Below are 18184 nucleotides of genomic sequence, written 5' to 3'. Positions count from 1 at the left end.
GACGTGACGTAGGAAGAGTTCCGGCCTCGGCCTCCGCGGCTACCTCCGCTACTCCAGCGCCGCCGCCGCCGCCGCCGCGGCTAGTGATTCCTAAAATGGCGCCGCTAGATCTGGACAAGTATGTGGAGATAGCGCGGCTGTGCAAGTACTTGCCGGAGAACGACCTGAAGGTGAGCTCGACCGGAGGGAGCCCCACTTGCGGGGCTCGCCCCTTCCGGCTGTGGGGCGTCCGCCGGCCCGCCCTTACTCTCCGCGGGACCCCTGCCGGGTATACCGGCGGGTCGCGGTGGAGGGCCCTCCGCGGTGTCTGACGACGCGGTCAGCCTTGGCGTCACGCGGAGAGCCGGGGGAGCCGGAGTCCTCCGAATGCTGTTCCGGTTCCCTGAGCTGTGATCCCGAGGGGTGTCGCGGCCTCCCCCCGGGGTTGCCCCTTCTGGCCTTCGGGCTGCCCCAGCAGCTTTGCTTAAAGGACTTCTCCCGCCGCACGCCCGGGTCCCCCGAGTCGGAGCCGAGCCGGGAGGGGGCCATCCCCACCAGAGGTGACAGCGGCGCGGTGGCCGGCCTCTGACAGGAGTACCGCCCGCCCCCGGGACGCGGGTTCCTGAGGAGCGGCAGGAGGTGGCCGCAGCAGTGTGGCAGTGATGTGACACAATGTCAAGTTGCCCCTTTTACCTTACACTCCGGCACGTCTTTTCGTGAGTGTGTGTGTTGTGCTGCTTCAGTCCGAATCCCGTTTCCGAGCTTGTTTCAGTGAGCAGTCCGTCGACAATGAGGGCAGATACTTTTCTCCCTTTAAGTTGTCCCCCCATAACCTCTTAACTCAAGAATTCGTTTTCTTGGTTCTCTAAAGGAGGGAACTTATTCCTTGTTATTACTGAGTCCAAGTAAGATATAAATATGTGGGTAAGGAATGAATGTAAAGATAGAGGAATGTAAGCGATATACTGCTTTTTTTGAAGTGTTTCTGTGCTGTGGATAAAAGCAGTGCTTAGGTTCCCAGCAGTGTTGACCCGCCAGTGATAGTGTCTGATTTGTTCAGTTAACGTGGACTTTGGTATGTGGCAAATGGGTAAACTGTTGATAGCTTGAGTTCATTTTATACTTTTAAGCTGTGGGTTTAAAACAATTTATCTTTCCAGAAATAAAAGTTACATTTGTCAGTGAATTATTTCTCTTAAGGAAGATTTTACTGTGTTCTGCCCCAGCTCCCATATCCTTTGGTACAGAAGGTTGATATTTAACATCAGTCAACAAGTATGCAAAACGTTAAGGCCACGTGTGCTTTGTGAATGTAACTGAATTGCACTCTTCGCATTAACTATGTGTTAATAGGGGAGTCTTTCTTGTGCTTTTTTCCATTTTTAATAGAAGGATTTAACTAAAATAAGGAGAAAACCTTTACTCGGAGTAATGCAGCATTCATATTCATCCAAGTTTCTCAGTCATCAGTTGGTGGCTTCTTTCTGTTATGTGCTTTTTTAGGAAACAACACAACTAACTGTGAGACCTAATTAATGAAAAACTAACCAGACCTCTTTTGATGTCATTGTTTTGTTTTTGATGCCATAGGTGCAGTCAGTTATTGCATGTTAGTGAATTGACTGGGATTTTTTAAATTGTGTATTAAGCTGTTTTATGTGTTGTTTATAATTTATGTAAAATGTTCCTTTTTATTATGAAAATGTATCGTGATTCCCCCTACCTCCAGAACTAGGGATTGAACTCAGGGGTGCTCTACAGGGTTAGTGACCTACATCCCCAGCTCTTTTTATTTTTTATTTTGACATTGTCTCCCTAAATTGCTGAGGCTGGCCTTGACTTGTATGACCTTCCTGCTGCAACCTCCTGAGTTGCTGAGATTACAGGGTATCCATTGGCACCTGGTATGTATTTTGATATTAACTTGACATTGGGACACTGAAACAATTTGAAAAATAATCAGCGAGATTTTCTTTAGACTTCTTAGTTTTGACCAACATTATATTTCATCCTACCATTAAGAAATATAGTTATTAAACCATTTTATTTTCTGTTGAAACACAATTGGACTGTACTTAGCTTTTTATCTGTTTCTTAACAACTATTTCCTCCCTAACCTTTTTGTAACTTAGGAAAGAATTCTGGGTTTTTTCTTTGCAAAAAGAGACATTTCTTCTGTCCTGGAAATGTTTTATCAGATTAATTTTTTCTGCTGCTTTGTCTCTGGTGTATTTAAGAAATTTAAATTTTGTTTCTGTTTCTTGGCATCAGTGCAAACTAAAAATAGGTAGGCCAAGAAAGTATTACAGGAGTACTTTTTCTGAGGCTTTAACAAATAAAAGAAAAAGATTCTGTCAGAGGAAGAAATGAAATTGGGGCCACTTAACATGATGGAAAAGATGATTTTTTTTTTCTGGTAGAAAAGAAGACAAATTGATCAGATGTAGGCAGTACTAGTCAAACAATAATACAGATGTCTAGATCTAATCAGTTTCTCAATTGCCGAATTAGAAATGTCAATCACTAGTACCAGATGGACTCTATCTGCTTTTGAAGAATAAGAAATGAATATATAAAGCAAGCAGACAGCAGTGTAACCTCTTCTCTTTTGTAAAGAACTCGTGTGATTCTCATCCACAGGAAAGATTTAGAGGACTACAGGTACAGATTTCATACCTGGCCAAGTAAAAGAATGAATGATAAAAGACAGATTTGCTGGATACTTAAAGAATTTTGGTAGTATTCCCCCCTGCCCCTTGCTTCTGGGGAAGGGTTCTGCCACTGAGGAGCCCTAAACCTATGGAGTTTTGGGAGGAATTCTATAACTTGAAGATGGTCTGATCTGTTGGACAGTTCTTTAAAGGAGACATGTACATAAAGAAATTGCACAATGAATTACTGTTCAGTTTTTTTTTCCCCACTGAGAAGCTGAAGACTGTTAATATAGATGGGCTTGGGAAAATACTAGGGTCTCTCTCAAGGATGCTACATAATAATTGTGTAATTCCATTGTAACAACTTTTATGGATTAATAATTAATGTGATCTTTTTGGAACTCACTTTTATGTTTAGTCTTAGCCATCTTTCAGTTTTATGTGTGTGTGTGTGTGTGTGTGAGTGTGTAGAGAGAGAGGAGAGAGAGAGAGAGAGAGATATTTTGGGATTGAACCCAGGGCATTTTACACTTAGTGACATCCCCAGCCCTTTTTATTTTTTGAGACATTGCCATTCTCCTGTGTCAGTCTCCCAAGTAGCTTTTTTTTTTTTTTTTTTTTTTAAGGTATGGGGATATAGCTCAGTTGGTAGAGTGCTTACCTCACAAGCACAAGGTCCTGGGTTCAATCCTCAGCACCACCCTCCTGCAAAAAAATGTTTTTTATCTTTAGTTAAGCACATTGGCACATGCCTATAATCCCAGCAACTCAGGAGACTGAGGCAGGAGGATGGCAAGTTTGAGACCAGCCTTGGTTATTTAGCAAGGCCTGTCTCAAAATAAAAAATAAAAAGGGCTGGGGGAATCTTACTCAGTGGTACCCCGGTAGTGGAAAAAAAAATCATGTCCATCAATTTTTATTTTTCATATATAGTTACTTGCTTGCAGAGTTGGGCTTGCTGTGTGAAATGCTCATAAAACTTCAGAGAATTCACCCTTTTTTTCTAAGATACAGTCACAGACTTTTTCTACCTCTTCTATTAGCTTCTGTATAACTTAATATTTTTTAATACTGGGGATTGAACCTAGGGGCATTTTACCAATCGAACTACATCCCCAGCCCATTTTATTTATTTATTTATTTGTTTGTTTGTTTGTTTGTTTGTTTTTGCACTGGGAATCTAATCCAGGGGCGTTTTACCACTGAAGTACATCCCTAACCCTTTTTAAAATTTTTTTGTTTTGAGACAAGGTCTTCCTAAAATTGCTGAGGTTCTGGTTAAGTTACCTTTGAGGCTGACCTCAAACTTGGGATTCTCCTATCTCAGCATTCTGAATTGCTGGCAATTACAGCCATATACCACTGTGCCCCGGCTTTATTTTTTATTTTGAGACAGGATCTTGCTAAATTGTTAAGGGCCTTGCTAAGTTGCTTAGGCTGATCTCGAACTTGGAATTCTCCTGTCTCAGCCTCGCCAGTAGCTGAAGTTACAGGCATGAGCAGTACATTTTATATATTCTTATCATCTACAGTAGTTTTTATCCTTCCACATTGAAGTCTGTTTTGTCACTCCTTATTGCCTTCTTGGTGACCATTCTGTTTAGCTAAATAGTTTGGTCTTGCATTGAACTGTGTGTGTGTGGTTGTAGATGTGTGTGTGCTGCTGGAAATTAAACCTTGGGCCTCTTGCTTGCTGTGTATACACTTTACTAACTGAGCTACAATCCCCAGCTTCCTGCATCAATCTTGCTTCAGGTACAGCTGGGAAACAGCAGACACAGTGTACAGTAGTTGGGTACACAACCATGGCTTTTGTATAGACTAGAAGAGTATTTCCTGTTTTGAAGACCTTTCGTGATAATGTCTGGCATTTGTTTGACTTTTAGACTAGAATCATATCTCTTGTGTTCTCTGAAAATGATTTATAATGACTTATAACCTAATATAAATGTAATGCTAACAAACATGAGCCTCTAATTTTTTTTTCTTTTTTGGGGGGGGGGGTACCTGGGTTTGATTTAGGGGCACTCGGCCACTGAGCCACATCCCAGCCCTATTTTGTATTTTATTTAGAGACAGGATCTCACTGAGTTAACTTAGGGCCTCACTAAATTGCTGAGGCTGTCTTTGAACTTGCCATCCTCCTGCCTCGATGGGATTATAAGCATGTGCCACCAGTGCTGGGCGTTGATAGCCTTTTTAGGATAGCTCAATAACTTGCTTTTTCCTAAGTACATCTTCTGTACATCACCTTTCTTTTTACTTTCTGTTTTAAGCACATTGAACTGCTATCTTCTGAAAACATGCTCTTTTTTTCTTTTTTTTTTGTAGTACAGGGAATTGAATCCAGGACCTTGGTCTTTGGCATACTACGCAAGTGTTCCATCTCTAAGCTACACCCCAGCCCTTTTCAGTTTTTACTTTGAGACAGGGTCTCGCTATGTTGTCCGGGCTGGCCTTGATCTTGCAATCTTCCTGCCTCAGCATCCTGAGTTGCTGAGATTACAGGCATGTCTCATCTCACCTGTCAACAAATACTTCTTGGTTGCCAGATGTGCTCCAAACACTGTTCTAATTGGAGGAAAGATCTAGACCAGTGGTGCTCAACGGATGATAGTTTTGTCCCCAGGGGGATAGTTTTGTCCCCAAGGGGATATTTGGCAATGTCTGTAGACAGTTTTGGCTGTTACAGCTGGGGGCATGAATGTTGTGAGTATATAGTAGGTATAGAAGTTAGAGATGTTGCTGTTGTATAGGACAGCAGCCCCCACAATAAAGAATTAGTAGTGCCATGGTTGAGAAACAGTTTGCCCTGAAGATACAAATGTCACTTTATGGATCATAAGGCTGTGACTATTACTGTCATCAAGGATCCCTTATTCCAGTAATTTGTATTATAGTATAGACCATATAAAATAAAATTTAGGATAGATTTTTATTTCTTAAGCTATGGGTTTATTATAAATACCAGTATATAAAAGTTTTAGCTGGGTGGCATACCTGTAATCCCAGCAACTTGGGAGGCTGAGGCGAGAGAATTCACAGTTTTGAGGCCAGCTTCAGCAACTTAGCGAGGCTTTGTCTGAAAAAAAAAAAAAAGAAAAAGAAAAGTTTTAGATAGCAAGATCAGCAAAGTGAAGAATTTGAAAAATGTAGAACCCAGTATATTTGAGGGCCAAGAGGGAACAAGGAGACAGGAACAGAGTGTAGAATGGAACCACAAACAAGTACTTTTTTTTTTTTTTTTTTTTTTAAGGGGTCTCTGGGGATTGAACCAAGGGGTGCTCACTGACTCACTGAGCTACATCTTTTACATTTTTTTTTTCTTTTAATTTTGAGACAGAATCTTGCTAAGTTTCTAAGCTTGGCCTCAACATTCCAAGTAGTTTGAATTATGGGTGTGTGCCACTGTGCCTGGCCATAAACAAATATTTTGAGGACAAAGTAGAGAAGAAAAATAAGATCTCCCAAGGATGGGGCCACAAACCTCTTATTCAAGGGTTAGCAATTAATTGGACGTGATGAAGAGAGAGGAGTGTAGTTTGCCTTCAATTTGGAATAACATTTAGAATCTTTTCTCAGTGAGTGTTTTTGAGAAGTAAAGGAAGCCATGCTTCCTGCAAACCAAGGTAGTAGAACAAACCTATGAAGGGCTTGGGAGGGGAAGAGCAAATATTGTACCCATGGCATGGCTGGACTCTGAGGTCACCTGGTATAATGGTGAACTACATAAGGTTTATACTGAAATTTTATAGATTTTTCTTATTTTTGTGTGTACTGGTTATGATGAGAGGTAGGAGCTTTACTTAGAGATTTAGTTCTGTAAATCTGTAGTTGGGGTCTGCAGAAGTGGCAGTCATAGGTGGCAGCTGCAGTTTTACTCTAGTCAGCACACCTGGGCTCCAGGTGAAGGATGCTGCCTAAGTAGTTTTTTATGTTTTCTCCAGAGAACCTTTGAGATTTATAGGGTTTCACTGTGATATTCTTCAGTCTTTGGTCCTTTCTTTTTTACTTTTCTTTTTTTGAATGGGACTAGGGATTGAGTCCAGGGGCATTGTATGACTGAGCTACATCCCTAGTCCAGTTTATTTTTTATTTCGAGTCCGTCTTGCTAAGTTTTCCAGACTGGTCTTGAACTTGCGGTCTTCCTGTTTTAGTGTCCTGAGCACTGGAATTACGCGTGCACTAGTGCATTTGGTCCAGTATTACTTACAAATCAGCACTGAGAGTGTGGGCCAGTCATCAGACAGGACTTGCAGGTTAGGAGGCATTACATCCTAGGAGAGCCAGTCACTTGTGAATGTATGTGAATCATGGCCCATTGGAACATAGGAACCATGCAGTCCCTCAGGATTCTTTGTTGTGACTACTTTCAATATGTTAATTAAATGATAACTCACTTTGTTCCAAAAAGGATATAGGGTGGTTTACAAAGATGCATTCAGTGTAGCACTATAAATTAAATTTAGAATAAATAAGAAAAATGAGTCAGAGAAAATAAAGATAGGAAACCAAGATGGAACTAGCAGTAAAAGTAAGAATATTACTTAAAATAAAATTTGTGATGACCAGGTTACTACTTTTTTTTTTTTTTTTTGTAGTTGTATGTGGACAGAATTCCTTTATTTTATTTGTTTATTTTTATGTGGTGCTAAGGATTGAACCCAGTTCCTTATACTGGTAGGCAAATGCTGTGCCACTGAGCTACAGCCCCAGCCCCCAGGTTACATTTAAAAAATATATATTTTTAGTTGTAGATAGATACAATACCTTTGTTTTATTTATTTATTTTTATGTGGTGCTGAGGATTGAACCCAGTCCCTCACATGTGCTAGGCAAGCGCTTACCGCTGAGCTACAACCCCAGTCCTCTCAGGTTACATCTTAAAGATTAGTCCCTAAGCTTTCTAACTGCCTCTAGAAAGATGGAAACTGATCAATTTAAAAACACACTGAGGGGCTGGGGTTGTGGCTCAGGTTACCAGTAGAGCTTTTGCCTAGCATATGTGAGGCACTGGGTTTTATTCTTAGCACCATATATAAATAAATAAATAAAATAAAGGTCTATCAATATCTCAAAAAATATTTTAAAAAATGCACTAGAGTTTGTAAGAGGATAAGTACAAATAAGTTTCTCAGAGTAATTACATCTATCCCTGATAGAGGAAACAGAGACATTCTTCCCCTGAGTCCTCTTTGAAGGCTATTGCTTAATCACAGTATTCTGTGCATCCTGTCCGTGGTCTACATAGTAGTAAGCTCTATAGAGGATTTATCCTATCATAGAAACATGTCAGTTACTACAGCTGATGATGACATGACACCGTTGTGTAATTTGATTTCGTTTGTTTGTTTGTTATTTCCACAATTCCAGAGCTGGGGATTTGAACCCGGGCCTCCAGCATGAGAGGCAGGAACTCTACGAGATGGGCTATATGGCCTGCACTCCTTGTGTAATTTGGGAGAAAGCAATTGGGAAAGGAGGGCAGTATTATGCAGGGTGAAGATAGGCCTCTGAGAATGGAAATTGAGCTTCTTTGGAGGCTTATATCAGAGGATATGTTGGAAGTATCGTTTGTATTTCTGGTACAGGCTCAGACTAACTGGTGGTTGCTAGTCCTATTTTTTTTTTTTTTTTTTTTTTTTCTTTTTTTGGTACTGGGGATTGAACCTAGAGGTACTTTATCACTGGGCAACATCTCCGGCCCATTTTATTTTTTCTTTGAAACAGGGTAAGTTGTTGAGGGTCTCACTAAATTGCTGAGGCTGCCTTTCAACTTGTGATCTTCCTGCTTTAGCCTCTCAACTTTTGGGATTACAGGCGTGTGCCGAGGTGCCCATCTCCAGCAGGCCTTTTTTTTTTTTTTTAAACCTTTATTTTATTTATTTCTTTTTATGTGGTGCTGAAAATTGAACCCAGTGCCTCACAGGTGCTAGGCGAGCACCACTGGGCTACAACCTTAGCCCCACAGCAGGCCTAGTCTTAAATCTGAAAGGCAGTATGGCTAGGACAAGTAACTGATAGCATGAAGTCCTCATGAACAGACTTGGAAACAAAAACTCTGCTCAATCTTCATTCTGGTTTAACTTATAGCAGAGCACTTCCAAAATACCTTGGTGAAATTCTTTGAGGAAACTTGGTGCATGTACCAGAAACAATAATGCAGATGTTAATTGAGTAAAACATTGTACCCAAAGAAGGTGGCTATTGTCCTGAGATAGGTATCTTCAAGCATCACTGTATTATTTTAATTTTAAAATTATATAATATCAGAAAAATAATTCAAAGCATTAACTGTTGCTGTGAAGCTAATCTAAAAAAGAATAGTGCTTTTTATTTTGGCAGAGTAAAGAAGAGGGAGGTGGTGATGAAGAACTATAAAAAAATTACAGGTCAAACAGAATTATTCATCAGTTTGTGGTATATTTGTTCTTTGGAACTGCCCTTAAGCTAGAAGGAAGTCAGTTTGGATTTAAAAAATGCAAATAGGTATAAATTTTAGATGTTAATGACTATGAAATCAATAAAAATTTAAAGTGGTTATGGTGGTGCATGCCTGTAATCCCAGCTACTCAGGAGGCAAAAGCAGTAGAACTGTAAGTTGGAGGCCAGCCTGGGCAATTTAGGGAGATCCTGTCTCATAATGAAATTTTTACAAAGGACTGGGAATTTAGTGGTAAAGTATACTCTTACCTATCATGTGAGAGACCCTAGGTTAAATTCCCAATACCACCCCCCCAAAAAAAATTAAATAAGAAATTAAAAATTATATCCAATAGATTATTAATAGGAATATGATGCTTGTACAAAGAGTTGTAATTTCTTTTGTAATTGGAAAGACAGTATAATCAAAGAGCCTAAATTATGTGTTTGTGGTCAAGGTGGTAATAATTTTAATATGTAATATTTATTTTTCCTTATTGAAAAGTGATTTGTGATTGCTTAGAAAGTGATTGTGGAGAATAAGGAGTAACTGCCAATGAATATTTGGAGTTTCTTTTTGGGGTGATGAAAATGTTCTAAAATTGGGGCTTGGTTGTGGCTTAGTGGTAGAGCGGCTTGCCTAGCATGCGTAAGGCACTGGGTTTGATCCTCAGTACCACATAAAAATAATAAGTAAAATAAAGGTATTGTGTTGATCTGCAACTAAAAAAAATTTTTAAAAAAGTTCTAAAATTTATTATGGTGATGATATGATAACACTGAGTATACCTAAAGCCATTGAATTTTGTACTATAAGCCATGAATTTTATGGTATGTAAATTATTTCAATAAAGTTTTAAAAAATGAATCTCATTTCTAGTTTCCCACTCTACAAACCAAACCCAAATAAATTAAAACAATATGCTTATGAAATAGTTCATAAGAAAGACTTTATTAAAATTAAAAATTTTTTGCTCTGTGAAAAATTCTTGTTAAGAGAGTGGGAAGATAAGCCACAGACTTGGATAAAATTTGCAGGACATAAAACAGAATTATTCTCCAAAATAGACAAAGAACTCTTAAAATTCAAAAATAAACTGGGCACATACTTGTAATCCTAGCTAGTGGGGAGACTAGGAAGATCTCAAGTTTGACAACTCCAAATGTTGATGAAATTGTGGAGCAAGGGGAGCACTTGGTCATTGCTAGTGGAAATGCAAAATGATACAGCCTCTTTGGAACTCAGTTTGGAAGTTTCTTACAAAATTGAACATGCTATTACCATATGATCCAGGAATTCTGCTTTTTTTTTTTTTTTCAAATTATTTTTAGTTGTAAATGGACACATGCCTTTATTTATTTATGTGGTGCTGAGAATCGAACCCAGTGTCTGCCTTACATGTGCTAGGGAAGTGCTCTGCCACTGAGCCATAACCCCAGCCCAGCAATTCTGCTTTTTGGTATTCACTCACATGAATTGAAAACCTGTCTCCACACCAAAAGCTATATATAGATGCTACCGCAGCTTTGCTCAGAATTGCCAAAACTCGAAAGCAATCAGGTTGTCTTCAGTAGGTGAATGGGTGAAAAGACTGGTACATCCAGACCGTGGTATACACTGAATACAGTGAATGAGCTAACAAACCATGAGAAGATATGAAGAAATTTTAAATGCATATAACTAACTGAAAGAACCCAGCCTGAAAAGGCTACATGTGTACGATTCCAACTATATGACATTCTGAGAAAGGTAAAACTATTGAAACAATAGAAAGACCAGTGGTTTCTAGGAGTTGGAGAGAGGTAAGGATGAATATGTGAAGTACAGGATTTTCAGGGTAGTGAAACTACTCTATAATACTATGATGGTGGATATGTCATTATACCTTTGTCAAAACTTAGAGAATGTACATCACCAAGAGTGAATCTTAATGTAAACAAACTACAGACTTTAGTAATGATGTGTCAATGTAAATTCTTCAGTTGTGACAAATGTACCATTTAGGTGCAGGATATTGATAGTGGGGAGGTTTTGTGTGTGTGTGTTTGAGTGTATGGGAACTCTATACTTTCTGCTCAATTTTGCTGTGAACCTGAAATTGCTCTAAAATATAGTCTATTTAAAAGGGGAAAAACAATTTAAAAAATCTGCTTTCCTTGGAGTCTTAACCTTCTCAGTAACAACTGTTTCCATCTTTGTAGTTGCTTAGACCCAGAAACCTTAAGTTACTCTCAATTCCTTTTATTTCTTAACACCTTGTATCCAGTCAGTCAAAAATCTTGCAAATGCTACATTAAAAAAGAAATCTGAATATGTCTATTTGTCACCACTTCCTGCTTTTACTACCCTGGTCCAAGCCAGGATTAACTTATTGTATAAACCATCTAACTAGTCTTCTTACTTCTGTCTTTTTCCTTTACTAACTCACCAGCTCATGCCCCTCAATAGTCTGTTTTCTACAATAGACTTCTACTTATAGTCATGTCAGTCCTCTTTCAGGACTTTGTAATGGTTTCCCATGACTCTCAGTAGAAGCCCAGGTTCTTATATTCACCCCAGTGACCTTTACAATTTTGTGGTGCTCTCCTGTTTTTCAGAATCTTATTCAATTTATAACCACATGAGCTTCCATGTTTCTCAGACAGCAAGTCTGCTTTATGTCAGGGCCTTTTGTACCTATTTGTTGTCCCTCTGCCTGCAGTGCTCTGTCCCATAGCCTTACCTTCTTTAGATTTTTGCTCAAAAGTCACTTTTATCAGTAAGGGTTCTGTGCTCTCCATATTTAAAATATCACCACCTACCTTCCACTACTCAACTACTCACATTCCATATCCCTCTTCCAGTGCTTCAGTTTTCTCCATAGGTCATAGCTCCATGTAACAAATTATTATATACCCTTTATTTTTAAAAAATATTTTTAGTTGTAGATATTATATTTATATTATATTATATTTATTTTATGTGGTGCTGAGGATCAAACCCAGTGCCTCAGCAAGTGCTCCACCACTAAACTACAACCCCAGCCCTATACTTTACTTATTTATTGTCTCTTTTCCTATTGTAATATAAGCCCCTTGAAAGCAGGGTTTAGGTTCATCTTGATTATTGTCATTTACTTAGTGTCCAGAACAATACCTGATAATATTTGTAAATTATGTGTTGCATTGAACAACTAAATAGTCAAGATAGTATAGTGGAAAAGGTAAGAAACCTGGATTCCAAATCTGTTCCTAAGATTGAGTAGCTTTGTGATCTTAATCTTTGTGGGTCCCAGTCATGAGATTTGACATAGGTGGTTTTTAATGCAAGACAGAATTTTGTAACTGTAGGAACTCTTGGAGTCAGTCTTTGCTTATAATAGTAAGAGTTAGAGTTCAGAAACATTGTTTTATTCACTAGTATCTGTTCCTGTGAACAGGGAACAGATACTAATGATGGATGGCAGGACTGTAGGTTGGTTTGATGAAGCATCTGGGGGTTTGGGACTAAAGGTCAGAATGACAACAAGCCAAAAGGAAGATCTTGTCTTTGAGGTGCTAATGAAGATCAAGAACTTATCATTGGAATAAGAACAAACCACTTTATTTTGAGGTTTGCTGTTTTGTTGTCTAATATGTAGGAAATAAACAGCTGTAGATTTTCTCATTTTCTTTTGGGGGGCATTTTTTCATTATTTTCCTCCTTCTCTTCCATTATGAATTCTATTTCATGCTTGCCTCTGTTTAAGTTTTAAAACTGTTAAAGTGTATCTCTCGTATATTAAAAAGATTGTAGAATTTAGATTCCTTAATTAGTCTTTAAATAATATCTTTTCGCTTATTAGATTAATTTCTCCTTTCTTGACAGAAATATCATAAAATCCAGTAGGCCTCTGGTAGTAGACTAGTATAAACTGATTTTAGATGGAAGATTCCTATCCACTTCACTATATATAGCAGGGATATATTTCTCTCTCTAGAATGCTATTGTGAGACTATGTTTTCTCTGAAACCATATTTCTTTGGTGTGAGTGTGAAACAGAGAACAAATATATATACCCCCCTCCCCAACACTACCTTACCCAGGCCTTGTGCATGCTAGGCAAGTGCTGTACCTCTGAGTTATATCCCCATCCCACAAATATTTTTGAAATGTAAACATTTTAGAGGTTTTTTTTTTTTTTTTAAAGCAATTTGACTCTTCAATTTGAGATTTCCATTTTATAATTACTTGATTGTAATCTTTTTATTTTGAAATAATTGTGAATTCACATTAGTTGTAGGAAATAATGAGAGATCCTATGTATCATTTATCCAGTTTCCCACAGAGTGACATCATGTAGAATTATAGTACCACTACCTGGATTTTTTTTTTTTTTTTTTTGCAGTGCTGGGGATTGAACCCAGGGCCTTGTACTCGCAAGGCAAGCACTCTACCAACTAGATCCCCAGCCCTCAACCAGGATATTGACATTGATACATCATGATCTTGTTCCTATTCTAGCTTTGCTCGTGTGTGTGTGTGTATATTCTCTATAATCTTATTGTATTTGTAGTTTTATGTATCCGGTACTATATTCCAGATAGATAATAGTTCCATCATCAGAATTCCTTTTGTTTTCCTTTTATAACCACACCCACTTGTTTCCTATTGCTGGAAACTTTTGGTTCTTGGCAACCACTAATCTGTTCTCCATTTCTATAAATTTTGTCATTTTAAGAATGTTATATAAATGGCATCATATAGTATGTCTGAGATAGGCTTTTTTACTTGGCATAAATACCTCAAAATTAATCCAGGTTGTTGTATGGCAATAGTTCACTTCTTTTTATTGTTAGGTAGTATTCCATGATGGACTATACCAATATTTTTTATTTGGTACTTAAAGTTTTATTGTCAGGAGTGTAATTCCTGGGTCATGGTAAGTATATGGTTTACTTTTAAATTTAAAAACCTTTTACTTAACATTACATATTCCTGGATTTATTTTTTTAATTTGGTGAAAAGCATCATTTTACAGTTCCTTATAAAGTTTTGTCTCCTAGAACCTATTATGTAGCCAGGGGATTTGCATTTTGAAATAGTAATTGTGTCATTCTTATGCATTATGAACTATATTTGAAAACTGACAGAAATCTAACCCCAGAATTATCATAGGATAGTTTCTTTTCAAAAATTATACTTAGTCATTCTAAATATTAGTCCTTGTATTTTTTGTACTTGGCCCTTGGTTTTAATATTGTAGTAAAAGTTTGCATTTTATTTTTCTTCTTTCAGCGGCTATGTGATTACGTTTGTGACCTTCTCTTGGAGGAGTCAAATGTTCAGCCAGTATCAACACCAGTAACAGTGTGCGGAGACATACATGGACAGGTAAAATTTTCATAAAGGATTTTTAACATTTTGTGCTGTCTATGATCTATTTGTGTTACTACTTGCATTGCAAAGTTTAAAAAAGAAAAAAAAAAAACAAAAAAACCAGCCAACAAAAATTTCCAGTAAAGCAGAAAAATGTAATTTGCAGTTAAGTTGCCTCAGTCTCCGTGGTATTAATGGTACTGTCTTACTGTTCTGGAAAATAAAAGCAGTGATCAAAATTATTCATGGAGTGTTTTAAAATTACATTTGTAAGTTGAATAAAATGCTCTGTTAATTGTTCTGTGGAATGACAGGACTTTCTGGTGCAGGTTAGAAGATATAAAATACAAATAGGAACTACTTGTAGTAATTATGATTAATAGATGTCCCCCCTTTCAGTCTATGCATTTCTGTTCTTTTTGTTCTTGTCATATATTATCAAAATTTTATCATTTCTTTTGTCAGAATGAGAATAGCAAAATTTTAGAAAAATAAAATTGTTGGTGCATACTTTCACAGCAAATTATTATTATTTTATTTTATTTTTTTGCGGTGCTGGGGATTGAACGCAGGGCCTTGTGCTTGCAAGGCAAGCACTCTACCAACTGAGCTATCTCCCCCAGCCCTCACAGCAAATTATTGATAGAATGAGATGAAAAAGATTTAGTTCGTTTTTCTCCACATCTGCTAGGATTTTGTTTGTTTTAAAGCAGTGACAGGAGGAGCACACCTCACTGTTAGGCTCTGCTGTCAATATTTAGCCTAGTTGGAAACCTTACACATATATTTAGAATTTTTTCACCGGGAAGTAAAAGCTGAACGAACGGGTCATTCATAGCCTGTGCAACGTAGTTGGATCTGTAAGACCTAGAATACATGTTGCACAATCTAGTCTTTTAACATGTTTTTTGGAACTGGTATTGAACCCAAGAGTACTCTACCATTGAACTACATCCCGAGCCCTTTGTATTTTTTATTTTGAGACAGGGTCTGAGTTGTCCAGGCTGGCCTGGAATTTGCTATCCTCCTGCCTTAGCCTCCTGAGATTATAAGTGTGAACCATGGCACCGGCTATATTACAGTCCTTATGGATGCCAGCAGGACTTGGTCTGCCTTAAATATGACTATGTGAAGGAGTAGAAATGTATCTAAATTGGCCCTGATTAGGGGCTGCTCCATAAATAAAATCCTATTTTGACTACTTATGAATCTGCTTCCTTTTTGCTTTTTCAAGCTATTTTCTGAATGGTGAGATTATAATTAATCTTAACATCTGTATATCATCAGTTCCTAAATAGAGGCCCTATTATGTCATCTTTGATTTGTTAAAATAGAAATTCTCTAGAGTAGACTTTAGGAATGAATTTCTTCAACTTTCTATTTAATTCCTCTCTAAAAGTATTATAAAAATGTTATAAGCATTTGTATTTTGCTAACATAAAGGATATTAATATTAGCAGTGCTTACTATACATCTTTTTTATATACCTTTATTTTTATTATTTTTTAATGTGGTGCTGAGGATCAAACCCAGTGCCTGACATGTGCTAGACAAGTGCTCTACCTCTGAGTTACAACCCCAACCCATCATACTATACATTTCTAAAAACTGGAATAAACCAAGTAATGTTTTCCCCTGGTTATAATATTAAAATTGAGGAGTTACTTGTGTTATCAAGGACTCTACAATATGTGAATTACAGCCACATCAAAGATCAGAAAGTTAGAGACAACCTCAAACTACTAAAATAAATTAAAAGCATACAATTGTATTTCTGCATTACATATACTTTCAATCAGATTTACAATTCTTGCTAACTTTTATCTTGAGTTTTGAGGTTAATGGTGGGCTTTTTTACACATTCAATGTCAAATTGTTTCAATCTATATGTTTTCAGAGAGTGAAACAGAGACTATGAAAAACTAAAGAATTAGCCCAAATTTACACAGCTGTTAAGGGGGAGAACTGAGATTTGAAACACATTTGGTTTCCTGTTGCATATTTTATTTTAAGACAATCACCCAACTGTGAACATCGTTTTGCTTATACTTGATTCCTAAAAATAATTGCTAATCAAAGCCATGGGACTTGAGCTTCTAAACAGCTACTGATGGATTAAATCAGATGTAGGATACATCCTTTGGGTCTTGCCTAACCCCTTGTCTAACCTCTTGGGCCAGTTCAGGAATTGCAGGATTCAGTTGAGTATGAATGAACATGTTGGCAATACATCGAGCTGAGAAGCCTTGAAGTAGTGTAATCTAGGGAGGAGATTACAGACCAAAGTCAGACACAGTTTGACTTTGACCGCATACTAGCTATGTAAAAAGCCACATTGGCTAGTACAAAGATTCCTTAAGTGTGGCCTACAGACTTCTTTGCAGGTAGTTCCGAAGCAAAGGAGGGTAAAACTCCTGGTACCTCAATATGAAACAAGAGAGTGGCACTGGACTCTGCTGGCTCTCATTGTATTCTTCACCAGTATACATGTGCAGTAAAATAAAATGTCAATTTCATTTACACATGTCCTTGATGAAGCAGGAAGTATTGATCGTATTAAACTCTCAGCCCTCGAACGCGTCCATCTTTGGGCTTTGCCGTGTGATGCAGTGGGAAGTATACATAAAGTATATCTGCTGCGTAGTGAAGAAAGTTGATTTTACTCAAGGCAAAATATTTGTGCACTCTTTGTGGTTTTTTGGTTCTTGAGTGTATTTTTTTACTGAAAAAAATCATTCATAAATTAACATACAAAAATGTACAAAACATGAGTTAATGACAAAAGACTATTTTTGTGCAAAGTGTTTTTTAAAACATCTTTAGATTTCAGTGTAAAATATATCCCTGGCATCTCTTAAAACAGAAGAGCAAACTCGAAAAAATGTTGTGCACTCCTTTTTTATCACACATTCTTTTTTTACTTAAAAGAACAAATGATAGACTATGGTTATTCAGACTTGGGTATTTGGCAACCATTTTTGCAGAAGTGAAGGAAGTAAGCTTAGTCATTTCAAAGAAAGCAATTGACTGTGTTTGTTGCCAATGACAATATTTGAATTTATTAATGAGAAATCAGAAATGGAAAATGTGAGTCTACTATCACGAAGCTCACAGTTTCTGATACTTTTAAAGACTTTCCTGATGAGGTAAGTTGAGATGTGTTTGAACTTGTGATCCTCCTGTAGCCTTCTGAGCTGCTGGGATTACATATGTACACCACCACGTGCCTTACAGCAAGTGGTGATATCAACAAATGTTTAGGGTCCTTTTTTTTTTTTGTACTAGGGATTGACTCCAGTGCTGCTTAACCACTGAACCTTATGCCCTGCCTATTTTATTTTATTTTACTAAACTGGGGCTGGATTTGTGTCTTAGTGGTAGAGTAATCACCTGTAGCACCAACTGTGCTACATCCCCAGCCCCCCTTTTTATTTTTTGAGATAGGATCTTGCTAAGTTGCGTAGGGCCACTCTAAGTTCCTGAAGCTGACCTTGAACTTGTGATCCTCATGCCCAGCCTCCCAAGTTATTGGGATTATAGGCATGTGCCATAGCGCTGGGACAAATGTAGTTTTTTGAGGATATGTAATGAAATACCATTTCCATCTTTCAAATGACCAGTGTAGTATTCACTGAAAGCTTAACAGATGCCAATCTAACAGGGTATGAATATACCACTACTACCAAGTGGTAGTATGTTTTCAGATTCATTGAGAGATGATTTTAGTTTTCATATTGTAATTATTCTTTAATTTTATTAAGCTACCATTTGTTGAATTTTAGTATAACAT

General features: G+C 37.6%; 1 protein-coding gene across 1 annotated transcript in view; it reads left to right on the top strand.

The window, feature by feature from the left end:
• Positions 1-3: 3 nt before the first annotated feature.
• The window catches only part of PPP6C (protein phosphatase 6 catalytic subunit), a 31887-nt gene continuing 13706 nt past the window's right edge, over positions 4-18184 (top strand). Inside the window, exons 1-2 of the mRNA XM_079113848.1 lie at positions 4-170; positions 14314-14409. Of these exons, the coding sequence (XP_078969974.1) occupies positions 96-170; positions 14314-14409 (171 nt within the window). The 5' untranslated portion in view covers positions 4-95. The remainder of the gene's footprint in view (positions 171-14313; positions 14410-18184) is intronic.

This window comes from Sciurus vulgaris (genome assembly GCF_902686455.1).
Source record: "Sciurus vulgaris genome assembly, chromosome: 15".
NCBI lineage: Eukaryota > Metazoa > Chordata > Mammalia > Rodentia > Sciuridae > Sciurus > Sciurus vulgaris.
The sequence above is the reverse complement of the archived record's forward strand: the minus strand, read 5'-3'. Positions and strand labels throughout refer to the sequence as shown.